Source organism: Daucus carota, chromosome 6, assembly GCF_001625215.2.
Source record: "Daucus carota subsp. sativus chromosome 6, DH1 v3.0, whole genome shotgun sequence".
In the NCBI taxonomy this organism is placed as follows: Eukaryota; Viridiplantae; Streptophyta; class Magnoliopsida; order Apiales; family Apiaceae; genus Daucus; species Daucus carota.
In genome coordinates, this window is record NC_030386.2 from 19828097 (window position 1) to 19855038 (window position 26942).

At 34.1% G+C, this 26942-nt stretch overlaps 2 protein-coding genes across 2 annotated transcripts; both read left to right on the forward strand.

Moving 5' to 3' along the window:
* Positions 1–18981: 18981 nt before the first annotated feature.
* Positions 18982–22320, forward strand: LOC135147238 (uncharacterized). Its single transcript, XM_064080119.1, has 3 exons — positions 18982–20211; positions 20358–21511; positions 21600–22320. Exons 1-3 carry the CDS (start codon positions 18982–18984, stop codon positions 22318–22320), a joined length of 3105 nt encoding a protein of 1034 aa, XP_063936189.1.
* Positions 22321–22665: 345 nt separating this feature from the next.
* Positions 22666–26670, forward strand: LOC135147239 (uncharacterized). Its single transcript, XM_064080120.1, has 9 exons — positions 22666–23032; positions 23172–23647; positions 23723–23929; positions 24365–24494; positions 24551–24697; positions 25010–25044; positions 25143–25331; positions 25430–25521; positions 26577–26670. The coding sequence occupies exons 1-9, from the start codon at positions 22666–22668 to the stop codon at positions 26668–26670; spliced, it is 1737 nt and encodes a 578-aa protein (XP_063936190.1).
* The last annotated feature ends 272 nt before the right edge of the window (positions 26671–26942 follow it).

Below are 26942 nucleotides of genomic sequence, written 5' to 3' on the forward strand. Positions count from 1 at the left end.
AAAATCAATGAAACTTATCTCAACATCTTTCGTGAACATCTCGAAACAAGCCACTATAAATTATAGTGAAAAATGTATGTTACCCATATATGTCTTTTAGATTTAATTTTAGACTACACCATAAGTGCTCATATGACGCTTATGGTTAGTGTTGGCACCAAAACTATTGCAGTTTGCCTTGAATTTTATTTTTTTTATAATACTACTAAAATAATATTGCATTACACATGGATGTACGGTTACATTAGGCACAAATGTAAAAATATGTACATTTTAGATGTACAATTATATATATAATATATTAATATGAATTATATTGCGTAGTACAACAATATATTTAGTACATAATATATAGTAGCAAAATAAATAAAGGTGGATCATAGATTTTTAGATTTATATTTGTCTTAAAAGAAGCCAAATCCTAGCTTATAACATACATATTTGATGTCCTCGTTCATTGCAATGGATTTTGATATATGCGAGAAATTATGAGTCAATACTTAAATAAATTAGTTGGAAGATATATACCAAACAACTAACAAGAATTAAAAGCTCTAGTAGGGTTGGTACTATATATTATCAATACTAAGTACATTCTAGCAAATAATTAGAAACCATTTCTTAGTTTTATAGACCAAGCTCAAGGAAATCGACCACGATTCGCGCATAAATGCTTAATTATAATCTTAACTTTAATGAAACAAATTTGAATTTCGCTCATGAATGCGAATTGATAGCCTTGTTTTAAAAAAGAATTGGAATGCAAGGGCTAATAAAAAATTATGAAATAGGTATCTATTAGTGTAATCAATCTAATATTGATGTTGCATCTTTCCTTGTTTTAACTCAGTAAATAACTAGTAGCATTCCATATCCTCGATATTATGTTAAGTTGTATTATAGCAACACTAAGAAAACTGCAAGGGACAAACCCAAAAAAAACATTGTTTCACACTATCACATGATGTTCACATGGAACCAACCATATTAAGCCAAGAATAAGAAAATCTCATAAACATAATTAGAAGTTCAAAGCACTAAAGCAGAACATTTATGGTATAGATTTTATTATACAGTATTTATAATGAAGAAATTATTGGTCATCGCACAATTTTTTTAAAAGATTTAAGAGTGTTCATTTGTGTGCCATGTTGTTGTCATATATAATATACATCAAATAAGGCATACCTCTTTACTAATATATGATAGTTCTTTTTCCGTAAGTTTTACTGTTTTAAATTAGTGTGTTTTTAAAAAATATTTGACACCTATTGGCTCATACAATTAATGTTAAAATATTTAAAAATATTCCCATTCAGCAAACCAAAGAAGTGAATTCTGAGCATTGCTGAACAAATTTTCCTATGTAAGATGCCCCTAATTTATTATTACTTTCCATAAGAAAAATTTTGACTTTAAATATATAGATTTCGAGGGCCCTAATTCAAGTGAGTCAATGGCGGGGCATCTGGTCCTCTATGACCCTTATTTATACCTACGGAGGAATTATATGTTTCACATGACTACTAATTAGACATCATTTCGATGCAATATTGGATAGGTTGGATATGTTATATGCAAAGATGATTGAATGGTGGTACTAATTAACTCTTACTTTTAAGATCTGCATTACTAGTCATCAAATCGGTTATTAAAGTATAAATCCATCAAAACTCTTGCTTTTAAAATAAATGAACCTTCAAAAAGATTAATTGGTACATATATTGCTATTCTCTATTGCAAAACAAGAAAAACAATACAAGAACCAGTAGCATATTAATTATAATTCTAGCAATCTGAATCTACTAACGAAGCTCTTTCAATTCAGATATCCAAGATATTTACCAGCTTAATCAATCATGTGCACCGTTTGCAACACGATCATTAGCAGCATGACCGTTCTCCACAGGCGGCTGCACTTGGGGGGGTTCATTCACAGCGTGGCCATCAACAACTGGTCCATTCTGTGGTAGACCTTGGGGAGGCACAGCCGCCACAGGTTCTCCCAAAGCAGGCGGTGGATCAAGGATGATGATTAACTCATCATCGGTTGATTCATCCCCAGGCATTCCGTTGTTAACTGGTGGAGGAGGAGGGGCTGGGGCTTGAGCAGCATCATGTTGATGCTGGTGGTCATTTAGACGGTGTCTCAACAGGTCCATATGAGATCGGAAAGGCCGGTTGTTACAATCAAAGCAAAGGAACACTCCATCGTGAACCCCGCCGCCATTTGTGATGTTGTGGTGGTGTTGCTGGTTAGCCATTTCTCGAATATACCGAATATGATAGAATTATGAAATTGACATAACTGTGATGATAATCTGTTTTTCACAAATGAGACATGCCTGGTATATATAGCAATAGTTTCACTTGCGAACCAAATGGGCACACCAAAAAGTATTGATTATAAAAGTCAAACATCACATAGAATACTCCTTGGGTGGGTCCCCTTTTAATTGTCTTTTATATTAAAAAATTTGTGTCTCTCTTATTTCCCAAAGCAATTTTTTGAATATATTTAAGAGACTTATATGTCTATATTACGGTTTCCAATATTTGATTAATTTAAACAAACCAATCAATTTAGTCTAATTGAAGGGTGAAGGAAACTAATCATCCAAATAACAATTTATTAATATGTGTTTTTTTTCTCAAGGTATAACTAATGAAGGACCAAGTGAGTGTCAAATTAAAAAAGTAAAATGCCCCAAAATATGAATTAGAAAAATTAGATACAATTAAAGAAGAGTATCTCATCAAAAGTAAAACATATACAAATAATAGGAATTATATGCTTAATGAGAAATGGTCCTCGGCTGACCGAAGAATATGTTGTGGATGGTTAGCAAATGTTTTGATGAGTTGCAATTAGACTGGAATAGTTACTGCAATTAGGTATATAGTATATATTTATAAGAGGTTAAGTTAAATAATTAAAAGAGGAGCACCAAATTAAATTTCAAGGAATAGGACAAAAACATAAACTCCCTTCCACAACCATCAGATTAGGTTTAGATCCGATGGTCCACGTTAAAGGAAGCCTGATCCCGAGTAAGCTAATCTAACCAATCAAATAGCAGGATCCTAGGTAAACTAATCTAACCAATCACAAAGCATGATCCTCCCTAAACTAATCTAACCAATCACATTACTTTTCAATCATTATAAATCAACAACAATTGCACACCTTTATTTTATTAGACACAGAGATCTGAGGAGATATATCTTAGTATTTGACAAGACATCTTAGCTAATATCACCACCATGGTTCTTATGATGAATGCACAACCTAGTAACTATAAGGAGCCACGTCGTCCATCCTATGAAGAGGTGGTTTCTTCATGTATTATTCCAATGTTATGCGTATATATTGTGCATATGATATGATTTTTTTATTTGGAGTGTATCTAACTTTGATTTTGTTTAATTGTAGATGATCTGTCAGGCTATTAGTTCTTTAAACAATAAAAATGGCTCGAGTTCTACCGCCATTGCAAAATTCATCCAGAAACATTATGGACGGCTTCCAAACAATTCTAGGAAGAAGCTACTTGGTCGTCTTAAAAAACTAGTAGCTTCCAATAAACTTGTTCGAGTCAAAAACTCTTTTAAGCTTCCTCCTTAATAAAGTTTTACTCTGTATAAAGTAATTTTCTTGAATATTGCCATACTCTATATATATGGCAATACTAAATCTTAAGTTGTGAACTACATGCATGTCTCTTAAGTTGTGAACAACATGTTCTTCTATTATTTTATTTGTTGTCGAAGGATCACATGATTAACAATCTAAATTATGAGAATAACCTTATGAACAAATTATAGATGGGTAAAATTATTTTATAAAAGAAAAAGTATATTTAAATATTTATTAGAGTGGTTAAGATTGTCACGCTCAAGAATGATTATAAAAGCAACATGGTTGACTTAACTGAGATATTGTTGTTTCAACTAACTAAAAAAATCAATGAAACTTATCTCAACATCTTTCGTGAACATCTCGAAACAAGCCACTATAAATTATAGTGAAAAATGTATGTTACCCATATATGTCTTTTAGATTTAATTTTAGACTACACCATAAGTGCTCATATGACGCTTATGGTTAGTGTTGGCACCAAAACTATTGCAGTTTGCCTTGAATTTTATTTTTTTTATAATACTACTAAAATAATATTGCATTACACATGGATGTACGGTTACATTAGGCACAAATGTAAAAATATGTACATTTTAGATGTACAATTATATATATAATATATTAATATGAATTATATTGCGTAGTACAACAATATATTTAGTACATAATATATAGTAGCAAAATAAATAAAGGTGGATCATAGATTTTTAGATTTATATTTGTCTTAAAAGAAGCCAAATCCTAGCTTATAACATACATATTTGATGTCCTCGTTCATTGCAATGGATTTTGATATATGCGAGAAATTATGAGTCAATACTTAAATAAATTAGTTGGAAGATATATACCAAACAACTAACAAGAATTAAAAGCTCTAGTAGGGTTGGTACTATATATTATCAATACTAAGTACATTCTAGCAAATAATTAGAAACCATTTCTTAGTTTTATAGACCAAGCTCAAGGAAATCGACCACGATTCGCGCATAAATGCTTAATTATAATCTTAACTTTAATGAAACAAATTTGAATTTCGCTCATGAATGCGAATTGATAGCCTTGTTTTAAAAAAGAATTGGAATGCAAGGGCTAATAAAAAATTATGAAATAGGTATCTATTAGTGTAATCAATCTAATATTGATGTTGCATCTTTCCTTGTTTTAACTCAGTAAATAACTAGTAGCATTCCATATCCTCGATATTATGTTAAGTTGTATTATAGCAACACTAAGAAAACTGCAAGGGACAAACCCAAAAAAAACATTGTTTCACACTATCACATGATGTTCACATGGAACCAACCATATTAAGCCAAGAATAAGAAAATCTCATAAACATAATTAGAAGTTCAAAGCACTAAAGCAGAACATTTATGGTATAGATTTTATTATACAGTATTTATAATGAAGAAATTATTGGTCATCGCACAATTTTTTTAAAAGATTTAAGAGTGTTCATTTGTGTGCCATGTTGTTGTCATATATAATATACATCAAATAAGGCATACCTCTTTACTAATATATGATAGTTCTTTTTCCGTAAGTTTTACTGTTTTAAATTAGTGTGTTTTTAAAAAATATTTGACACCTATTGGCTCATACAATTAATGTTAAAATATTTAAAAATATTCCCATTCAGCAAACCAAAGAAGTGAATTCTGAGCATTGCTGAACAAATTTTCCTATGTAAGATGCCCCTAATTTATTATTACTTTCCATAAGAAAAATTTTGACTTTAAATATATAGATTTCGAGGGCCCTAATTCAAGTGAGTCAATGGCGGGGCATCTGGTCCTCTATGACCCTTATTTATACCTACGGAGGAATTATATGTTTCACATGACTACTAATTAGACATCATTTCGATGCAATATTGGATAGGTTGGATATGTTATATGCAAAGATGATTGAATGGTGGTACTAATTAACTCTTACTTTTAAGATCTGCATTACTAGTCATCAAATCGGTTATTAAAGTATAAATCCATCAAAACTCTTGCTTTTAAAATAAATGAACCTTCAAAAAGATTAATTGGTACATATATTGCTATTCTCTATTGCAAAACAAGAAAAACAATACAAGAACCAGTAGCATATTAATTATAATTCTAGCAATCTGAATCTACTAACGAAGCTCTTTCAATTCAGATATCCAAGATATTTACCAGCTTAATCAATCATGTGCACCGTTTGCAACACGATCATTAGCAGCATGACCGTTCTCCACAGGCGGCTGCACTTGGGGGGGTTCATTCACAGCGTGGCCATCAACAACTGGTCCATTCTGTGGTAGACCTTGGGGAGGCACAGCCGCCACAGGTTCTCCCAAAGCAGGCGGTGGATCAAGGATGATGATTAACTCATCATCGGTTGATTCATCCCCAGGCATTCCGTTGTTAACTGGTGGAGGAGGAGGGGCTGGGGCTTGAGCAGCATCATGTTGATGCTGGTGGTCATTTAGACGGTGTCTCAACAGGTCCATATGAGATCGGAAAGGCCGGTTGTTACAATCAAAGCAAAGGAACACTCCATCGTGAACCCCGCCGCCATTTGTGATGTTGTGGTGGTGTTGCTGGTTAGCCATTTCTCGAATATACCGAATATGATAGAATTATGAAATTGACATAACTGTGATGATAATCTGTTTTTCACAAATGAGACATGCCTGGTATATATAGCAATAGTTTCACTTGCGAACCAAATGGGCACACCAAAAAGTATTGATTATAAAAGTCAAACATCACATAGAATACTCCTTGGGTGGGTCCCCTTTTAATTGTCTTTTATATTAAAAAATTTGTGTCTCTCTTATTTCCCAAAGCAATTTTTTGAATATATTTAAGAGACTTATATGTCTATATTACGGTTTCCAATATTTGATTAATTTAAACAAACCAATCAATTTAGTCTAATTGAAGGGTGAAGGAAACTAATCATCCAAATAACAATTTATTAATATGTGTTTTTTTTCTCAAGGTATAACTAATGAAGGACCAAGTGAGTGTCAAATTAAAAAAGTAAAATGCCCCAAAATATGAATTAGAAAAATTAGATACAATTAAAGAAGAGTATCTCATCAAAAGTAAAACATATACAAATAATAGGAATTATATACTTAATGAGAAATGGTCCTCGGCTGACCGAAGAATATGTTGTGGATGGTTAGCAAATGTTTTGATGAGTTGCAATTAGACTGGAATAGTTACTGCAATTAGGTATATAGTATATATTTATAAGAGGTTAAGTTAAATAATTAAAAGAGGAGCACCAAATTAAATTTCAAGGAATAGGACAAAAACATAAACTCCCTTCCACAACCATCAGATTAGGTTTAGATCCGATGGTCCACGTTAAAGGAAGCCTGATCCCGAGTAAGCTAATCTAACCAATCAAATAGCAGGATCCTAGGTAAACTAATCTAACCAATCACAAAGCATGATCCTCCCTAAACTAATCTAACCAATCACATTACTTTTCAATCATTATAAATCAACAACAATTGCACACCTTTATTTTATTAGACACAGAGATCTGAGGAGATATATCTTAGTATTTGACAAGACATCTTAGCTAATATCACCACCATGGTTCTTATGATGAATGCACAACCTAGTAACTATAAGGAGCCACGTCGTCCATCCTATGAAGAGGTGGTTTCTTCATGTATTATTCCAATGTTATGCGTATATATTGTGCATATGATATGATTTTTTTATTTGGAGTGTATCTAACTTTGATTTTGTTTAATTGTAGATGATCTGTCAGGCTATTAGTTCTTTAAACAATAAAAATGGCTCGAGTTCTACCGCCATTGCAAAATTCATCCAGAAACATTATGGACGGCTTCCAAACAATTCTAGGAAGAAGCTACTTGGTCGTCTTAAAAAACTAGTAGCTTCCAATAAACTTGTTCGAGTCAAAAACTCTTTTAAGCTTCCTCCTTAATAAAGTTTTACTCTGTATAAAGTAATTTTCTTGAATATTGCCATACTCTATATATATGGCAATACTAAATCTTAAGTTGTGAACTACATGCATGTCTCTTAAGTTGTGAACAACATGTTCTTCTATTATTCTATTTGTTGTCGAATGATCACATGATTAACAATCTAAATTATGAGAATAACCTTATGAACAAATTATAGATGGGTAAAATTAATTTATAAAAGAAAAAGTATAATTAAATATTTATTAGAGTGGTTAAGATTGTCACGCTCAAGAATGATTATAAAAGCAACATGGTTGACTTAACTGAGATATTGTTGTTTCAACTAACTAAAAAAATCAATGAAACTTATCTCAACATCTTTAGTGAACATCTCGAAACAAGCCACTATAAATTATAGTGAAAAATGTATGTTACCCATATATGTCTTTTTGATTTAATTTTAGACTACACCATAAGTGCTCACATGACGCTTATGGTTAGTGTTGGCACCAAAACTATTGCAGTTTGCCTTGAATTTTATTTTTTTTATAATACTACTAAAATAATATTGCATTACACATGGATGTACGGTTACATTAGGCACAAATGTAAAAATATGTACATTTTAGATGTACAGTTATAAATATAATATATTAATATGAATTATATTGCGTAGTACAACAATATATTTAGTACATAATATATAATAGTAAAATAAATAAAGGTGGATCATAGATTTTTAGATTTATATTTGTCTTAAAAGAAGCCAAATCCTAGCTTATAACATACATATTTGATGTTCTCGTTCATTGCAATGGATTTTGATATATGCGAGAAATTATGAGTCAATACTTAAATAAATTAGTTGGAAGATATATACCAAACAACTAACAAGAATTAAAAGCTCTAGTAGGGTTGGTACTATATATTATCAATACTAAGTACATTCTAGCAAATAATTAGAAACCATTTCTTAGTTTTATAGACCAAGCTCAAGGAAATCGACCACGATTCGCGCATAAATGCTTAATTATAATCTTAACTTTAATAAAACAAATTTGAATTTCGCTCATGAATGCGAATTGATAGCCTTGTTTTAAAAAAGAATTGGAATGCAAGGGCTAATAAAAAATTATAAAATAGGTATCTATTAGTGTAATCAATCTAATATTGATGTTGCATCTTTCCTTGTTTTAACTCAGTAAATAACTAGTAGCATTCCATATCCTCGATATTATGTTAAGTTGTATTATAGCAACACTAAGAAAACTGCAAGGGACAAACTCAAAAAAAACATTGTTTCACACTATCACATGATATTCACATGGAACCAACCATATTAAGCCAAGAATAAGAAAATCTCATAAACATAATTAGAAGTTCAAAGCACTAAAGCAGAACATTTATGGTATAGATTTTATTATACAGTATTTATAATGAAGAAATTATTGGTCATCGCACAATTTTTTTAAAAGATTTAAGAGTGTTCATTTGTGTGCCATGTTGTTGTCATATATAATATACATCAAATAAGGCATACCTCTTTACTAATATATGATAGTTCTTTTTCCGTAAGTTTTACTGTTTTAAATTAGTGTGTTTTTAAAAAATATTTGACACCTATTGGCTCATACAATTAATGTTAAAATATTTAAAAATATTCCCATTCAGCAAACCAAAGAAGTGAATTCTGAGCATTGCTGAACAAATTTTCCTATGTAAGATGCCCCTAATTTATTATTACTTTCCATAAGAAAAATTTTGACTTTAAATATATAGATTTCGAGGGCCCTAATTCAAGTGAGTCAATGGCGGGGCATCTGGTCCTCTATGACCCTTATTTATACCTACGGAGGAATTATATGTTTCACATGACTACTAATTAGACATCATTTCGATGCAATTTTGGATAGGTTGGATATCTTATATGCAAAGATGATTGAATGGTGGTACTAATTAACTCTTACTTTTAAGATCTGCATTACTAGTCATCAAATCGGTTATTAAAGTATAAATCCATCAAAACTCTTTCTTTTAAAATAAATGAACCTTCAAAAAGATTAATTGGTACATATATTGCTATTCTCTATTGCAAAACAAGAAAAACAATACAAGAACCAGTTAATTATAATTCTAGCAATCTGAATCTACTAACGAAGTTCTTTCAATTCAGATATCCAAGATAATTACCAGCTTAATCAATCATGTGCACCGTTTGCAACACGATCATTAGCAGCATGACCGTTCTCCACAGGCGGCTGCACTTGGGGGGGTTCATTCACAGCGTGGCCATCAACAACTGGTCCATTCTGTGGTAGACTTTGGGGAGGCACAGCCGCCACAGGTTCTCCCAAAGCAGGCGGTGGATCAAGGATGATGATTAACTCATCATCGGTTGATTCATCCCCGGGAATTCCGTTGTTAACTGGTGGAGGAGGAGGGGCTGGGGCTTGAGCAGCATCATGTTGATGCTGGTGGTCATTTAGACGGTGTCTCAACAGGTCCATATGAGATCGGAAAGGCCGGTTGTTACAATCAAAGCAAAGGAACACTCCATCGTGAACCCCGCCGCCATTTGTGATGTTGTGGTGGTGTTGCTGGTTAGCCATTTCTCGAATATACCGAATATGGTAGAATTATGAAATTGACAGAACTGTGATGATAATCTGTTTTTCACAAATGAGACATGCCTGGTATATATAGCAATAGTTTCACTTGCGAACCAAATGGGCACACCAAAAAGTATTGATTATAAAAGTCAAACATCACATAGAATACTCCTTGGGTGGGTCCCCTTCTAATTGACTTTTATATTAAAAAATTTGTGTCTCTCTTATTTCCCAAAGCAATTTTTTGAATATATTTAAGAGACTTATATGTCTATATTACGGTTTCCAATATTTGATTAATTTAAACAAACCAATCAATTTAGTCTAATTGAAGGGTGAAGGAAACTAATCATCCAAATAACAATTTATTAATATTTGTTTTTTTTCTCAAGGTATAACTAATGAAGGACCAAGTGAGTGTCAAATTAAAAAAGTAAAATGCCCAAAAATATGAATTAGAAAAATTAGATACCATTAAAGAAGAGTATCTCATCAAAAGTAAAACATATACAAATAATGGGAATTATATGCTTAATGAGAAATGGTCCTCGGCTGACCGAAAAATATGTTGTGGATGGTTAGCAAATGTTTTGATGAGTTGCAATTAGACTGGAATAGTTACTGCAATTAGGTATATAGTATATATTTATAAGAGGTTAAGTTAAATAGTTAAAAGAGGAGCACCAAATTAAATTTCAAGGAATAGGACAAAAACATAAACTCCCTTCCACAACCATCAGATTAGGTTTAGATCCGATGGTCCACGTTAAAGGAAGCCTGATCCCGAGTAAGCTAATCTAACCAATCAAATAGCAGGATCCTAGGTAAACTAATCTCACAAAGCATGATCCTCCCTAAACTAATCTAACCAATCACATTACTTTTCAATCATTATAAATCAACAACAATTGCACACCTTTATTTTATTAGACACAGAGATCTGAGGAGATATATCTTAGTATTTGACAAGACATCTTAGCTAATATCACCACCATGGTTCTTATGATGAATGCACAACCTAGTAACTATAAGGAGCCACGTCGTCCATCTTATGAAGAGGTGGTTTCTTCATGTATTATTCCAATGTTATGCGTATATATTGTGCATATGATATGATTTGTTATTTGGAGTGTATCTAACTTTGATTTTGTTTAATTGTAGATGATCTGTCAGGCTATTAGTTCTTTAAACAATAAAAATGGCTCGAGTTCTACCGCCATTGCAAAATTCATCCAGAAACATTATGGACGGCTACCAAACAATTCTAGGAAGAAGCTACTTGGTCGTCTTAAAAAACTAGTAGCTTCCAATAAACTTGTTCGAGTCAAAAACTCTTTTAAGCTTCCTCCTTAATAAAGTTTTACTCTGTATAAAGAAATTTTCTTGAATATTGCCATACTCTATATATATGGCAATACTAAATCTTAAGTTGTGAACTACATGCATGTCTCTTAAGTTGTGAACAACATGTTCTTCTATTATTTTATTTGTTGTCGAATGATCACATGATTAACAATCGAAATTATGAGAATAACCTTATGAACAAATTATAGATGGGTAAAATTATTTTATAAAAGAAAAAGTATAATTAAATATTTATTAGAGTGGTTAAGATTGTCACGCTCAAGAATGATTATAAAAGCAACATGGTTGACTTAACTGAGATATTGTTGTTTCAACTAACTAAAAAAATCAATGAAACTTATCTCAACATCTTTAGTGAACATCTCGCAACAAGCCACTATAAATTATAGTGAAAAATGTATGTTACCCATATATGTCTTTTAGATTTAATTTTAGACTACACCATAAGTGCTAATATGACGCTTATGGTTAGTGTTGGCACCAAAACTATTGCAGTTTGCCTTGAATTTTATTTTTTTTATAATGCTACTAAAATAATATTGCATTACACATGGATGTACGGTTACATTAGGCACAAATGTAAAAATATGTACATTTTAGATGTACAATTATATATATAATATATTAATATGAATTATATTGCGTAGTACAACAATATATTTAGTACATAATATATAGTAGTAAAATAAATAAAGGTGGATCATAGATTTTTAGATTTATATTTGTCTTAAAAGAAGCCAAATCCTAGCTTATAACATACATATTTGATGTCCTCGTTCATTGCAATGGTTTTTGATATATGCGAGAAATTATGAGCCAATACTTAAATAAATTAGTTGGAAGATATATACCAAACAACTAACAAGAATTAAAAGCTCTAGTAGGGTTGGTACTATATATTATCAATACTAAGTACATTCTAGCAAATAATTAGAAACCATTTCTTAGTTTTATAGACCAAGCTCAAGGAAATCGACCACGATTCGCGCATAAATGCTTAATTATAATCTTAACTTTAATGAAACAAATTTGAATTTCGCTCATGAATGCGAATTGATAGCCTTGTTTTAAAAAAGAATTGGAATGCAAGGGCTAATAAAAAATTATAAAATTGGTATCTATTAGTGTAATCAATCTAATATTGATGTTGCATCTTCCCTTGTTTTAACTCAGTAAATAACTAGTAGCATTCCATATCCTCAATATTATGTTAAGTTGTATTATAGCAACACTAAGAAAACTGCAAGGGACAAACCCAAAAAAAACATTGTTTCACACTATCACATGATGTTCACATGGAACCAACCATATTAAGCCAAGAATAAGGAAATCTCATAAACATAATTAGAAGTTCAAAGCACTAAAGCAGAACATTTATGGTATAGATTTTATTATACAGTATTTATAATGAAGAAATTATTGGTCATCGCACAATTTTTTTAAAAGATTTAAGAGTGTTCATTTGTGTGCCATGTTGTTGTCATATATAATATACATCAAATAAGGCATACCTCTTTACTAATATATGATAGTTCTTTTTCCGTAAGTTTTACTGTTTTAAATTAGTGAGTTTTTAAAAAATATTTGACACCTATTGACTCATACAATTAATGTTAAAATATTTAAAAATATTCCCATTCAGCAAACCAAAGAAGAGAATTCTGAGCATTGCTGAACAAATTTTCCTATGTAAGATGCCCCTAATTTATTATTACTTTCCATAAGAAAAATTTTGACTTTAAATATATAGATTTCGAGGGCCCTAATTCAAGTGAGTCAATAGCGGGGCATCTGGTCCTCTATGACCCTTATTTATACCTACGGAGGAATTATATGTTTCACATGACTACTAATTAGACATCTTTTCGATGCAATTTTGGATAGGTTGGATATGTTATATGCAAAGATGATTGAATGGTGGTACTAATTAACTCTTACTTTTAAGATCTGCATTACTAGTCATCAAATCGGTTATTAAAGTATAAATCCATCAAAACTCTTGCTTTTAAAATAAATGAACCTTCAAAAAGATTAATTGGTACATATATTGCTATTCTCTATTGCAAAACAAGAAAAACAATACAAGAACCAGTAGCATATTAATTATAATTCTAGCAATCTGAATCTACTAACGAAGCTCTTTCAATTTAGATCTCCAAGATAATTACCAGCTTAATCAATCCACTACGCCATAGATGGCCTATTGCAACGCCCTTGTAACGCTTGTGTTACAATAGCTAGGCAGATTTTGACATAATGAAACACTCCTCACAACGTATTACAGTAGCCGAAATTCGGTGTCAAAATAGACGTGACAGTGTTGCAACCTTGTAACGCCACATCCAACTGTTACAATAATTTATTTAATTTAATTATTTATTTATTTATGTAATTAAAAATTTATTTAATTAGTGGGTCCCACGTTTGGGTCCCACACTTGTTGGCCCACTACTGCTGACATGGAAGGTGGGTCCCACATGTGTGCCCCACTACTGCTGACGTGGTAGTGTGGGTCCCACATGTGTGCCCCACTACTGCTGACGTGGCCATGGTGGGTCCCACGTGTGGGCTCCACTACTGTTGATGTGGCAGGTGGGTCCCACACGTGGGCCCGCTTCTGCTGACGTGGCAGGTGGGCCCCACTATTGCTGACATGGCTTTGTGGGTCCCACATGTGGGCCCCACCATTGATGACGTGGCTGTGTGGGCCCCACCATTGATGACGTGGCAGCGGTGGGCCCCACGACGCTGACGTGGCAAGGGTGGGTAATACTTCAAAAATATTTTGAAATTTTTGAAGGCCATGGGAATTGAACCCATGACCTCTCACATAACAAAATTAGTCAGAAACCACTCCACCAACATTGCTTTTGTGTTTGTCAATGCATAACTAAAATATAACCTTATCTTTTCTTTACTGGGCTCCAAAAAAAATTATGCCAAGCCCATTTCATCGGTTACTCATGTTTCAATTGTTTAAAATCTGGCCCATTTACTTAGATGACTTTCTTTTATTATTTTTGTTTAAAAATCGAGATTTATAAACAATAAAATCGAGATTTTTTTTTATTTTTATTAATTTCTTTTAAACAAAAAAATCGAGATTATTTTAAACAATGAAATCGAGATTTTTAAACAATAAAATTGACATTTTTTTAATTTTTGTTTAAAAAAACACGATTTTTTAAAACAATAAAATCGAGATTTTTTTTAATCAATAAAATCGAGATTTTTAATTTTTTTTAATCGAGATTGTAAAATTGTAAAAAACATACCAATTGGGTTTAATTTATGTATTTAAATATTATCAAAAACTAAAATAAAAATGCAGTGTTTTTATTTTTTATGTTGCAAAAATGAAGCAGCCGTGTGTAATAAGTAAAAATTTTATTGGTGAATGCACCAGCCGTGTGAAGCTTAAACGTTTTTTTACCTATTTAAACCCTCTCCACCTATTCAGTTTTGTTTTAATCTCCCAGAAACCCTCTCGACAAAAAAACCCTCTCACGCGTCTCTTCATCTTTCAAAAAAACCTATCCAGCTTTCTTGATGGCGTCTTCAAGGTAATCTCTACTCCAGTTTTGTTTTAAGCTTTCGTGTGTTTTATTTTCGTTTTCTTTCATTTTTTGTAATCTCTACTCTATGCATGTAATCATTTTTTTCTTTTTCATAGCAATCACTCTACCTCGAACTCGGTAACACAGCCAATATATACAGAGAATGTTGAGAAATCTCTGTGCAACTTGAACGGTCACCTGGCGACCCTCCGTGAGCAGATGGTGGAACTCACCCAGTTGACTGCTACCCTGAACAAGATGGTGGAGCTGCTCGGGGATGATCTCAAAGCAGTGATGGTGGAGCAATCGCAACTGGTCCAGCGACTACGTCATGGACGTTGAGGCGGGTCGCTGGTGAGGGCTGGTGGAACTGGTGGTTGTTCGTTTTATTAAGTATGTTTTTTAAGAACTTTTGTTAATTAAGAACTTTAATTAAGAACGTTTTATTAAGTATATTTTGTTGATGTAAGGATTTGAAGAATGGTTGATGTTGATGGTAACTGGTGGAACGTTTTATTAAGTATGATTTTATGATGTTGGTTTAATTTATGGTGTATGGTTTAGTTTCTTTTGTATGCATCTGATTTGAGTATGTTGATTTTATGGTGTTGGTGATTTGATTTATGCATCTGGTTCTTTTGTATACATCTGGTGGTTGAGTATGATTTTATGATTTGATTTGGTTTAACTGGTGATGGTTTTTATGTATGTTGGTGATTTGAGTATGATTTTAAGTCTGGTTTATTTTTCATGTTGGTTTTAAGCATCTGATTTCATGTTGGTTTTAAGTCTGGTTTCTTGATGTTTCTTTTGAAAAGCCAGTAGTGTGTAGTGTTAAAATGGGTTTTCTAATGTTACTCATTTTGACTAAAAAGTGGGTTTTCTAATTTTGACTAAAAAGTGGGTTTTTTACTGATTTAAACTAAAAATTTACTGAGGTGCCTTGTGATTCTAGTGCCTTGTGATTTACACTTGCCCACTTGCATACAATGCCAGAAGTAATGATTCAAAGTAGACTTGTATACAATGCTTAAAATCAAAATACAGTAGTCCTAATGATTCAAAGTAGACTTGTAGAACTAGTGCTCAAAATACAGTGCTCAAAATACAGTGCCTTGTGATTTGAAGTAGAATTATTCAAATTAATGCCCCTTCTCCATTTATTGCAGTAGACTGGTAATGTTTCTCCTGAATTTAGTCCTAAATTTTTGTATAAACTCGTTATAATTATCGAAATAATGAAACACAAATACCACCATGAACACAATTAGCACCAAAAACATTCGTTATAATTATCGAACGAAGTTGAATTCGAATTCGAATGAGAAAATTAGAAACAAAATTAGTACAATTAGAAACACAATCAATTACTTGCAAAATTAGTACAATCATTGAATTCGAATGAGAAAATTAGCAACAAAACTAGCAACAAAATTCGTTATAATTGAATTGGAATGAGAAAAGCACCTGGGCTCATGGTTTGGACCACATGAGACTCACCTGGTCAACTGAGTCAACAACTGAGTTGACTCGCTTCCATGCTTCGAGTAAACAACTGAGTTGACTCGCTTCCACCATGCTTCGTTATCTCGAACGAAGCTTCGAGACTCACCATGCTTAATCAACTGAGTTCCCTGCAATAAATCTCGAACAAAATTAGAAACAATTCATGGATTTAAATTCAATCAATTGTAAACCACAGAAATTGAATGTTTATTAACGATTGTCGAATTCGAAAGCTTTCAACAATCCATGGATTAGATTATTGATTTAGGAGCCTCGATTTCGTTTTGGATTTGCGAAGAGGGGAAGAGAGGCGAAGAGAGGGGATAAAATGAAAAATGAAAAATGAAAGAAGAGAGAGAAGAGGAAAAATGAAAGAAGAGAAGAGGAAATGAAAAAAGAGGCTCGGGATGTGTGTTTCGGAGATGAGCCGCGCGGAGATATTATTACTATATAGGGACCCACATTTGCTGACGTGGCATGTGGTCCCCACATGTGGGTCCCACTTCTGCTGATGTGGCACTTGTGGGTCCCACAAGTGTTATTTATGAACAAATTTTAAAAATGATTTGGGGCAATTCTATAACAGTCAAAACGGTCAAAGTGCCCTTTGAATATTTATGAACAAATTTTAAAACGATTAAATTTTTGAATATCTTTTTGAATACCCTTCCGGGTGTTGGGAAAAAATAATCGAAAAATATAGTGCACGGGTTGTGTCGTATCTCTGTAGTGTAAGTTGTGTAGCACAGAATACTTGTATTGGGGATAGTTATGGATTGACTGTTTGTTTTTTTTGAATATCTTTTAAGACGATCCAATCGTACCGATGATATTAAATACCCTTCCGGGTGTTGGGAAAAAATAATCGAAAAATATAGGGCACGGGTTGTGTCGTATCTCTGTAGTGTAAGTTGTGTAGCACAGAATACTTGTATTGGGGATAGTTATGGATTGACTGTTTGTTTTTTTTGAATATCTTTTAAGACGATCCAACCGTACCGATGATATTAAATACCCTTCCGGGTGTTGGGAAAAAATAATCGAAAAATATAGTGCACGGGTTGTGTCGTATCTCTGTAGTGTAAGTTGTGTAGCACAGAATACTTGTATTGGGGATAGTTATGGATTGACTGTTTGTTTTTTTTGAATATCTTTTAAGACGATCCAACCGTACCGATGATATTAAATACCCTTCCGGGTGTTGGGGAAAAATAATCGAAAAATATAGCGCACGGGTTGTGTCGTATCTCTGTAGTGTAAGTTGTGTAGCACAGAATACTTGTATTGGGGATAGTTATGGATTGACTGTTTGTTTTTTTTGAATATCTTTTAAGACGATCCAACCGTACCGATGATATTAAATACCCTTCCGGGTGTTGGGAAAAAATAATCGAAAAATATAGCGCACGGGTTGTGTCGTATCTCAATAGACAATGTAATATAATAATGCTAGTTATACTTTCACTTTCATGTTTTTAAATATCTTTTAAACGATATTGCATAATAATGTAATTTTGCACTTAAATTTCTGAAAATATAAGAATATATTAAATATTGCTTTATTTGTACTTATTAAATTTATAAAACATAATATTAAATATTAAAAGAATGTCAAAATAATAAAATAAATATTAAATATATTAAAAATAAATGGGCGGCATGTTTTCCCCCCCAAATCGAAGCTAACTACAGTTATTCTCCACTATCTCATCGCTAATTACAGTTAACGCGCTCCTCCTCACCTCGCTCAACCTCACCTCCCTCGCTCTCTCTCACCTCCCTCGCTCTCTCTCTCCTCACCTCACCTCACCTCACCTCGCTCTCACCTCAACCTCACTCAACTCCGGCGCTCTCAAAATTAGGGTTTCAAAATTAGGGTTTCAAAATTAGGGTTTCGAGGTTTGGGGGTTCGAAGCAGAGAAGTTTTCACCTAGGGTTTCGAAGGCAGCCAAGCTCGATTTAAGCTCTCACCAAGGGGATTAGGTATATTTTACGCTCCCTCCTCTTTCTCTCCAGCTCTCTCTCTCTCTCTCTCTCTCTCCAGCTCTCTCTCTCTCACTCTCTCTCACTCTATCTCTCTCTCTCACTCTCTCTCTCTCTCTCTCACTCTCTCTCTCTCTCTCTCTCACTCTCTCTCTCTCTCTCTCTCTCTCGCTCGCTCTCTCTCCCCTCCCCCTCTCGCTGTCTCTATGCATGCTTGTAATTATGTACACTGTGTTTACATACCAACTGATATTTTTAAGTGATTGTCATTTGTATTTTGAGTATTATTGTTAATGTTTGGCTGAATCATGATACTATGTTAGTTAGTTAGGCTGAACATGATACTATGTTAGTTACTATGTTTTTTTTTTTTAAGGTGACTAGCTTTTAGGAATGGAGGCTGATTGGATAGGACTACCTAGGTACAGTGAAGCATATGTCAGTGGGATTCAAGCATTTGTGGAAAATGCGTTTCCCCTTTTTTCCGTAGGTGAAGAAATGAAGTGCCCCTGCAAGAAATGTAATGGTCAATATTGGCATCGTCAGGATGTGATTTATGATCATCTCATTTGCAGAGGGCCTTCCGCTTTACATGTCCAATGGATATATGATGTCTCGCAAAAGAAAGTCGAAAATAGTACCGCAAATATAGGTTCTGACTTTATGGATTGCGAAACGGGGTATGATTTTGGTGATAATTTAGAAGCAATGGGGAAGATGTTTGAGAATTTAGACGATGGACCAGATACGGAGGCTAAAAAGATTTATCGGCATCTGAAAGAGGGAAAACAACCACTCTATCCCGGCTGCAAGAAATTTTCTCGTTTAAGTTTTATGATCAGGCTTTACCATTTAAAATGTAGTCATGGAATTAGCAATTCTGCTTTTGGGGAATTATTGGGGTTGATAAAGGATGCTTTCCCCGAAGCAAATATGCCTTTGTCCTTCAATGCTGCGAAGGACATGATTAGGGACTTGGGCCTTCATTACGAGAAAATACATGCTTGTCCCAATAGTTGCATGTTGTATTGGGAAGCAAATAAAAATAAACAAGTCTGTGATATTTGTGGGGTATCTAGGTGGGTTATACAAGAGAAGAAAGGGTCTGCCCATAATAACGATCCAGAGAAGTTAGTTACTAAAGTGCCAGCAAACATTATGAGATATTTTCCACTAAAGCCTAGGCTACAAAGATTGTTCCTGTCCAAGGAATCTTCCAAATTGAACACATGGCATGCAGCGGGAAGGACGAAAGATGGGAAACTAAGGCATCCGGCGGACGCCGAAACTTGGAAGACAATGGATGCTATGTATCCTGATTTTTCTTCGGAAATTCGAAATATTTCACTAGGTGTAGCTGCTGATGGATTTAATCCATTTCGTTCTATGAATTTAAGTCATAGTACATGGCCAATTCTACTTGTAAACTACAACCTCCCACCTTGGCTCTGCATGAAACAGGAAAATTTGATTCTTTCAACGTTAATATCGGGACCAGAATCTCCAGGAAATAGTATCGATGTCTATATGCAGCCTTTGATTGCCGAATTGAAAGAATTATGGGATGTCGGCATCCAAACATATGATGCCTTGACTGATCATAACTTTAATTTACGGGCAAGGGTGCTTTGGACCATTAGTGACTTTCCAGGATACGCTATGTTGTCGGGTTGGAGCACAAAGGGTAGACTAGCGTGTCCAATATGTCACTACGAAACTTGTTCTGAATATCTGAAACATAGTAGAAAAATGTGCTACATGAATCATAGAAATATCTCGATCCTTCACACAAATGGAGGTTTGACAAGAAAAGATTCAATGGGCAGATTGAAACGAGGCAGATTCCGGATCCATTAACGGGAAAGGATATCGAAGAATTGTTGTTTGGGTTTGAAAATCAATTTGGGAAGAAACGCAAGGGAATGGGAAATAGAAAGCGTAAAATCGACTCTCCTTTCAAAAAGAGGTCAATATTTTTTAATTTGTCATATTGGAAACATGTTCAACTTCGACACAATCTTGACGCTATGCACATAGAAAAAAACTTATGCGACAATATATTAGGTACTTTACTAAATATTGGTGGCATGTCAAAAGACCACTTGGGTGCTCGCTTTGATTTGCAAGAAATGGGAATAAGGAAGTCACTTCACCCTGTTAAAGGTGCAGATGGAGAGACTTACGAGATTATGGCATCCATCTTTGACATGACAGATAAGGAGAAAGATGTATTTTGCAAGCTGTTGAAGAATGTGAAACTGCCTTATGGCTGTGCTGCTAATATAAGTCGTTACGTGCACACAGACGAGAGAAAAGTAGTGGGGTATAAAAGCCATGACGCGCATTTTATCCTCCACTACTTGTTACAATTTGCTGCAAAGAAATCACTAAAACCTGAGGTGGCAAAGCCGTTGATCAAATTAAGTGAATTTCTTAGAGGCTTATGGAGCAAGGTGATTGTCTTGGATGATATTGAGAGGTTGCAAGAAGAAATTGTTGAAATTCTCTGTGAATTTGAGATAATATTCCCACCTGCCTTCTTTGACATCATGGTTCACCTACCTGTCCATTTGTGTAATGAAGTTAAATGCGGCGGACCGGTGCACCTTCGGTGTATGTATCCTATTGAGCGGTATCTTGCAAAGCTGAAATCATATGTACGTAATAGGAGCAAACCAGAAGGCTCAATTGCAGAAGGCTACCTAGCAGAGGAGTGTATCACATTTTGTTCAAGATTTTTGGTTTGTGAAGAAGCAAAAGAAAATACTGATTTTGGAAGATGTCCAACAAATGTGACGTACCATATTGGAACAAGAAGGAATAAAGATGGCAAAGTTTTCCAATTAGAAGATTCAGAATGGAAAGCATGTCATACGTACACTCTGTTCAATAGCGGCAATAAGGAAATTGAGGCTTTGCTTGAGTAAGTTCTCTAGTCCTTACATTTATTAAATAATAAAAACTAATTAAAATGCCTCTTTTATAAACAGTTTCAATTATTTACTTGATAGGATTCATCGAGCTTCAGTTGAAGCAGATCAAACTTCAGAACGATACAAAAAGGAGCAAACACACTCCAAAGAGTTTTGGAGATGGTTAAAGGTCCAAGTTGAAAATCTGGACACCAATTCAACCGAGTTACAAGTGTTAGCATTAGGTCCCAATCGAACAGCGAGGAGGTTTAGCGGGTATTTCATAAATGGTTATCGATTCCACACAAAGAAGAGAGATTCTCGATGCACCACACAAAACAGTGGAGTTTTTTTAACTGCTGAAACCACTAGTTTTGCAAATTCTAAGGACAAAAATCCAATTATCGGGGAAGTGAACTACTATGGGTCTATTGAAGATATTTTTGAAGTTGATTACTGGGGAGTATTCAGGGTGGTTATGTTTAAGTGTTGCTGGTACCAAGAAGAAAAAGATCCCTTTGGTCTGACTAGGGTCAATTTTAACAAGTCCCGTCACAAATCTGATCCTTATGTTCTTGCTTCACAAGTGCAGCAAGTATTCTATGTGGAAGATCCAATTGCAAAATCTGTTCAATATGTTATGAAAAGACTACCAAGGGTTTGGTGTGACGCTGAAGACCAAGATTTGTTGGAAGAAGAAAACAACCCTCCTGATAAACATGATTCTAATCTTGATTTCCAACTACAAAATCAAGTTGGTGAATTTAGTTGGTTCAGGGAAGATATCCCTAAAAGACAAGTCCCTGTATCACCAACTTAAGTAAAAAAAAAACTCTTTGGTAATATGTAATTTAGGAGATGTTTTGGTTGCTGATATGTAATTTAGGAGACTGAAATTTATTGGCGATGTTTTAATATTGGTGATGATCTCTGAACTAACTAACTGTTTCTCATAGTTAATTAAACTTGTGTTGCTATGGTCCAATGTTAGTTAACTGTTTTCCATATATAATTGTGGAATTGTAGCATAATTCTATCTTTCTTGATGATCATTCCTTAACTTAATAACAATCACTTCTGTCTTTATATTTAGTTGTCTAGTTCAGTTTTTCAATTATCCGCATAATTGGTCTCCTTTTAATCCATATATGTTCATTTTTGTAGGATGGCAGAGAAGTTGGTGAATGTGAGGTATAACTATGATGGCACATTCAACAAGACAAGTTATTCAGGGGGGAAGAGTATTATTTTCAACTGCCAAGACGTGGATGAATTTTCATATACAGTGGCGCTAGAAAATGTCAAGGATTGCCTCAACTGTACTGAAATTGGAGGATTATATGTGCTGAATGGAAAACCCCTACAATGGAAGCTTCTGAAGTGTGATTCAGATTTGCTTCAACTGGTAGATGCCTGCGAAAGTGGTGGGGACATAAATATATATGTGGATTGTGTTGTTGACAAAGAATGCAAGCCACTGGAGCCAGGGGTGCCATTTCTAGTCGTACGACCAAGAAAGAACATACTTAAAGGTCATTTCTTATTTCAAATTTTAAATTTAAATATAATAACAAATTACTAAGTCATATTTACTTATAATAAGGCTTGCTTATGTGTTTAATCTCATGAGACACATGTTTACTGATTTGTGTCTTTCTGCAATTTTTGCAGAACATCTACAAATCAAACAGAATAGGCGTACTTTTGTTTCTTCACACCAACTACAGCAACAAAGGCAAAGCAAGAGGATTCCAAGGTCACCTCAGATGCAGGAGGTTGAACAGAACAAGCTTCCAAAATCACCACGTTTGCAGGAGCTAGCGAAGAAGAATCTTCGAAGCTCAACTCATTTGCAAGAGGTTCAAAACAACAATCTGCCAAAGACACCTCCAAAGAATCTTCGAAGCTCAACTCATGTGCAAGAGGTTCAAAACAACAATTTGCCAAAGACACCTCCAAAGAATCTTCGAAGCTCAACTCATTTGCAAGAGGTTGAAAACAACAATCTGTCAAAGTCACCGCGTTTGGAGGACCTACAGAAGAATCTTTCAAGCAACCCTCAGTGGAAGAAAGATGTAAGCCCCAACGCTGTATCTGCATTGGTGGCGAAAAGGAGGTTACACTTATCAAAATTGGATACAATTGAGGTAGTAATATTTTCCCTTAGCTCACACCTATTTTCTAACATACCAACTGATATTTTCCTGATTTCACACTTGCAGTCGGGCCGAGTGAATGAGTATGAGCTGCGTAAAATTCAGAATGTGGAAGAAAACAAAAAAAAGTTCAAGGAACTCGGATTAGGAAAATATGCTGCTAATCCAATTAAGCCGATAGTCCAGCAGAGTACAAAGGAAAATAAGGATCGGGAAGATCCTGAATATGTTGTGGAAAATGAGACGGGAGATGAAAGTGATGACACTTCAGAGGTAATATTTTATACTTATTATGTACACTTTTCTTTATTTGTGTTTATTTTATTATTAATTAGCTGTTTGTGAAATTATATGAACCTATTGGGTAATTTGTGTAAGGGGTTGCATTTGATTTTGCACTTATTATGTACATTTTTTCTTCATTTGTTGGTAGAGGCCTCTTAACTTAATTAGTAATCAAGAATATAGATAAAAAAGAGTTGTTAATGCTTTCTTTTTTGAGAAATTTTAAAAGTTGTGTTGTTAATTTTAAGTTTGTTTTGTTAACGCTTATTCATTTGTATTAGGCTAGACACAATTTGCATGCAATAATTATGTCTTAAAATTTCTAAATGATTTTTTTTATTAAATTAACAATATCACAATATATATCTGTTTTAGTTATTATGTACATTTTTTCTTCATTTGTGTTTAATATTTACTGCATAGGGAATCAAATCTGTCCAGAAACGGAAAGCAATACCTGGTCCCAGAACTCGTTCGCGAGCAAATGATAAGGATTTGGGTGATAAGGATCCGGTGGATCCTATCGACAAAGGCAAAAAGGTTGCTGCTGCTAGTACCAAAAGTGCAAAAACTTATAAAGCCAACATGCAGCAAACTGCTAAAAACAAGGGGATAATTCTGCACCAAGTGGTACAATTGCTGCGTATATGGCCCTGCGAGAACGTCAGAAGCAGAATCTTGAAGCTGAAATGAGGAGAGAGGATGTTGGTGATACAGATTTACAAAATGGAAGTGAAGGTGAAGAAGTAGAAGAAGGTAATATGGTCATTTGTACTTTATTTCTTCTGTACGTCTCATTTTTTAATAATTAGTAGGATTATTAGCAATAATATGGTAATTGCATTTTATTTTATTGATGGCTATCTGAACAGAACCTAAAAGACGTAGAGGACGTTCAAAAATGTTAAAAGTTCATGCTAGGACTGCTGCTGAAAGATCTTTGTTAAACTGAGTAACGAGGTCAACCAATTGGAGAGCGCAAAACTAGATCCGAGTTGAGCAATTTCCTGGGGACTCTAGTTAAGGATCACGTGTCACTTACTTATGTTAATTGGCATGTTGTTCCAGATGATTTGAAGAAGAAAATGTTGGAATATACTTTGGTGACCTCTATAACCTCAACTTTACTTACTTTTCTCATATCTGTGCACCAACTCATTCAAGTTATATGTTGACACATTATAGGAGAGGTTTGATATAGCACCAGAAGGGGAAAAAGTGGGTGTACAAGACACTTAATTCATCCTGGAGAACACACAAGTCTCGTGTCAAGCTGATGCATTACTCCCAATTTGACAATGATGAGGAGAGGATTCAAAACAGGCCGGATCATATTCCGCTCGAGGATTTTAAGATGCTGTTGGACTACTGGGCGGACGATGGAGTTCAGGTATATTTATAAGGTGGCAAGTATATAGTTTAGAAATTAATTTGCTGCACGCCATTTGATATGGAAAGTAAAATATGATAACATTGTTTTGGTAACAGATTTTGGCTGAGGATAATAAGGCTCGTCGCAATATGTATGTTGAGACACACACTCTCGGTTGCAAGAGTCTGCTGAGCTTAGAACAACACTGGTATGAACATAAACAACTTGAGTACCCTATAGCTTTTAATAATTTGTCATAAATATTTGTAATTGATGATGTCCGTAATTGTAAGAAATAAAATTGAGTGCCTTGTACCTTTTTCTTATATTAATTTTTAGAGTGTTGATAATCGCCAGTTTGATGTTACTTTTGGATAATTGCCATATGAGTTTATAATAGGCACAGACTTCAATAATATTTGAAGGTAGATTAGGCACTCTAAATCTTCTGCATTTAAATTTTTATTGGATTAAATAGCAGTTTGGACTTGGTACGCTAATTTGAGTTTAGCTTTGAGTTTGGCAGTTTTTTTAATCCTATTTTTAAAAATGCACTCAAATTATGTAATGCCCAAATTCACAGTTGTTAAATTCAATTTTAGTTTAATTAGTTTGAAAAGTTCACGAGTGAAGTGTATTTTCCGATTACTTGGATTTTTTGTCTACCTTCAATGTTCCCGTACCAAGCTTGTCTAATTCATAGTCTACTACGAGTGAAGTGTTGTTTCTGTTACTTGACAGAAACAAGATGACCCAAATCAGAGGTCCCCATCAGAGGCTAAAATATTTGTAGAAAGTCGCAAGCGCAAGCCTGGGCACGAGTACAAGTTAAGTCCAAAAGCAATTAAGAAAAAAATTGTAAGTAAATTATCTTCTAAAGTATATATATTTGAACTCATTTTACCTCTACCTCTGTACACTTGACAAAACTTCTCTTGTAGGAGTCTGTTGAAAAGATAACGAAAGAAGGAAATGATTGCAGCTGAGCTCGTTCCCAAAAAGAAAAAGAACCGGCCAGATTGGTTGGTGGGAAGGCAAGGTTAAAACAGCAAGCTTCGACAGAAACTCCAGTTGATCCGGTTACACAATCTACAGTCGAGGAGCTGCGCACAAAGATTGCTCAGCTAGAGAGTGAGATGGAAGCAAAGGTCAATACAAAAGTTCAACATAACATGGCCTGGTTGCTGAAGAAGAAGAACTCGGAGAGGCAAATCCGGGTCTGAAAGTTGACATTACTCATGACTTTTGTGCAACTGTTTCTAGTGATGGAGATCAATTTGGCACTCCAATCACTCCTGGCACCGCTTCTGGAACCGCTCCTGGCACCACCCATGGCACCACCGACTCTTTAATATAACTGTTTTTACGTAAAACTTAGTTAATATGAATTTGTCGTCCTTCATTTTGTTGTCAGATTGTTTTGATGTTACGTGTCTTAAATGGTTTGCATGGGATTGATTTGTGTTGGAGGATGGTTGGATATTTGTTCTTTGGAGTTGGTATTTGTAGTTTAGGTGGATGTATGGTGGGAAGTTTGGATGGATGTTTGTTGGATTGTTTGTTGGATTATTTATATTTTTAATGGGAATGCTCCAAAAACAATGCAGGCATTGCAGAAAATTTTTAAAT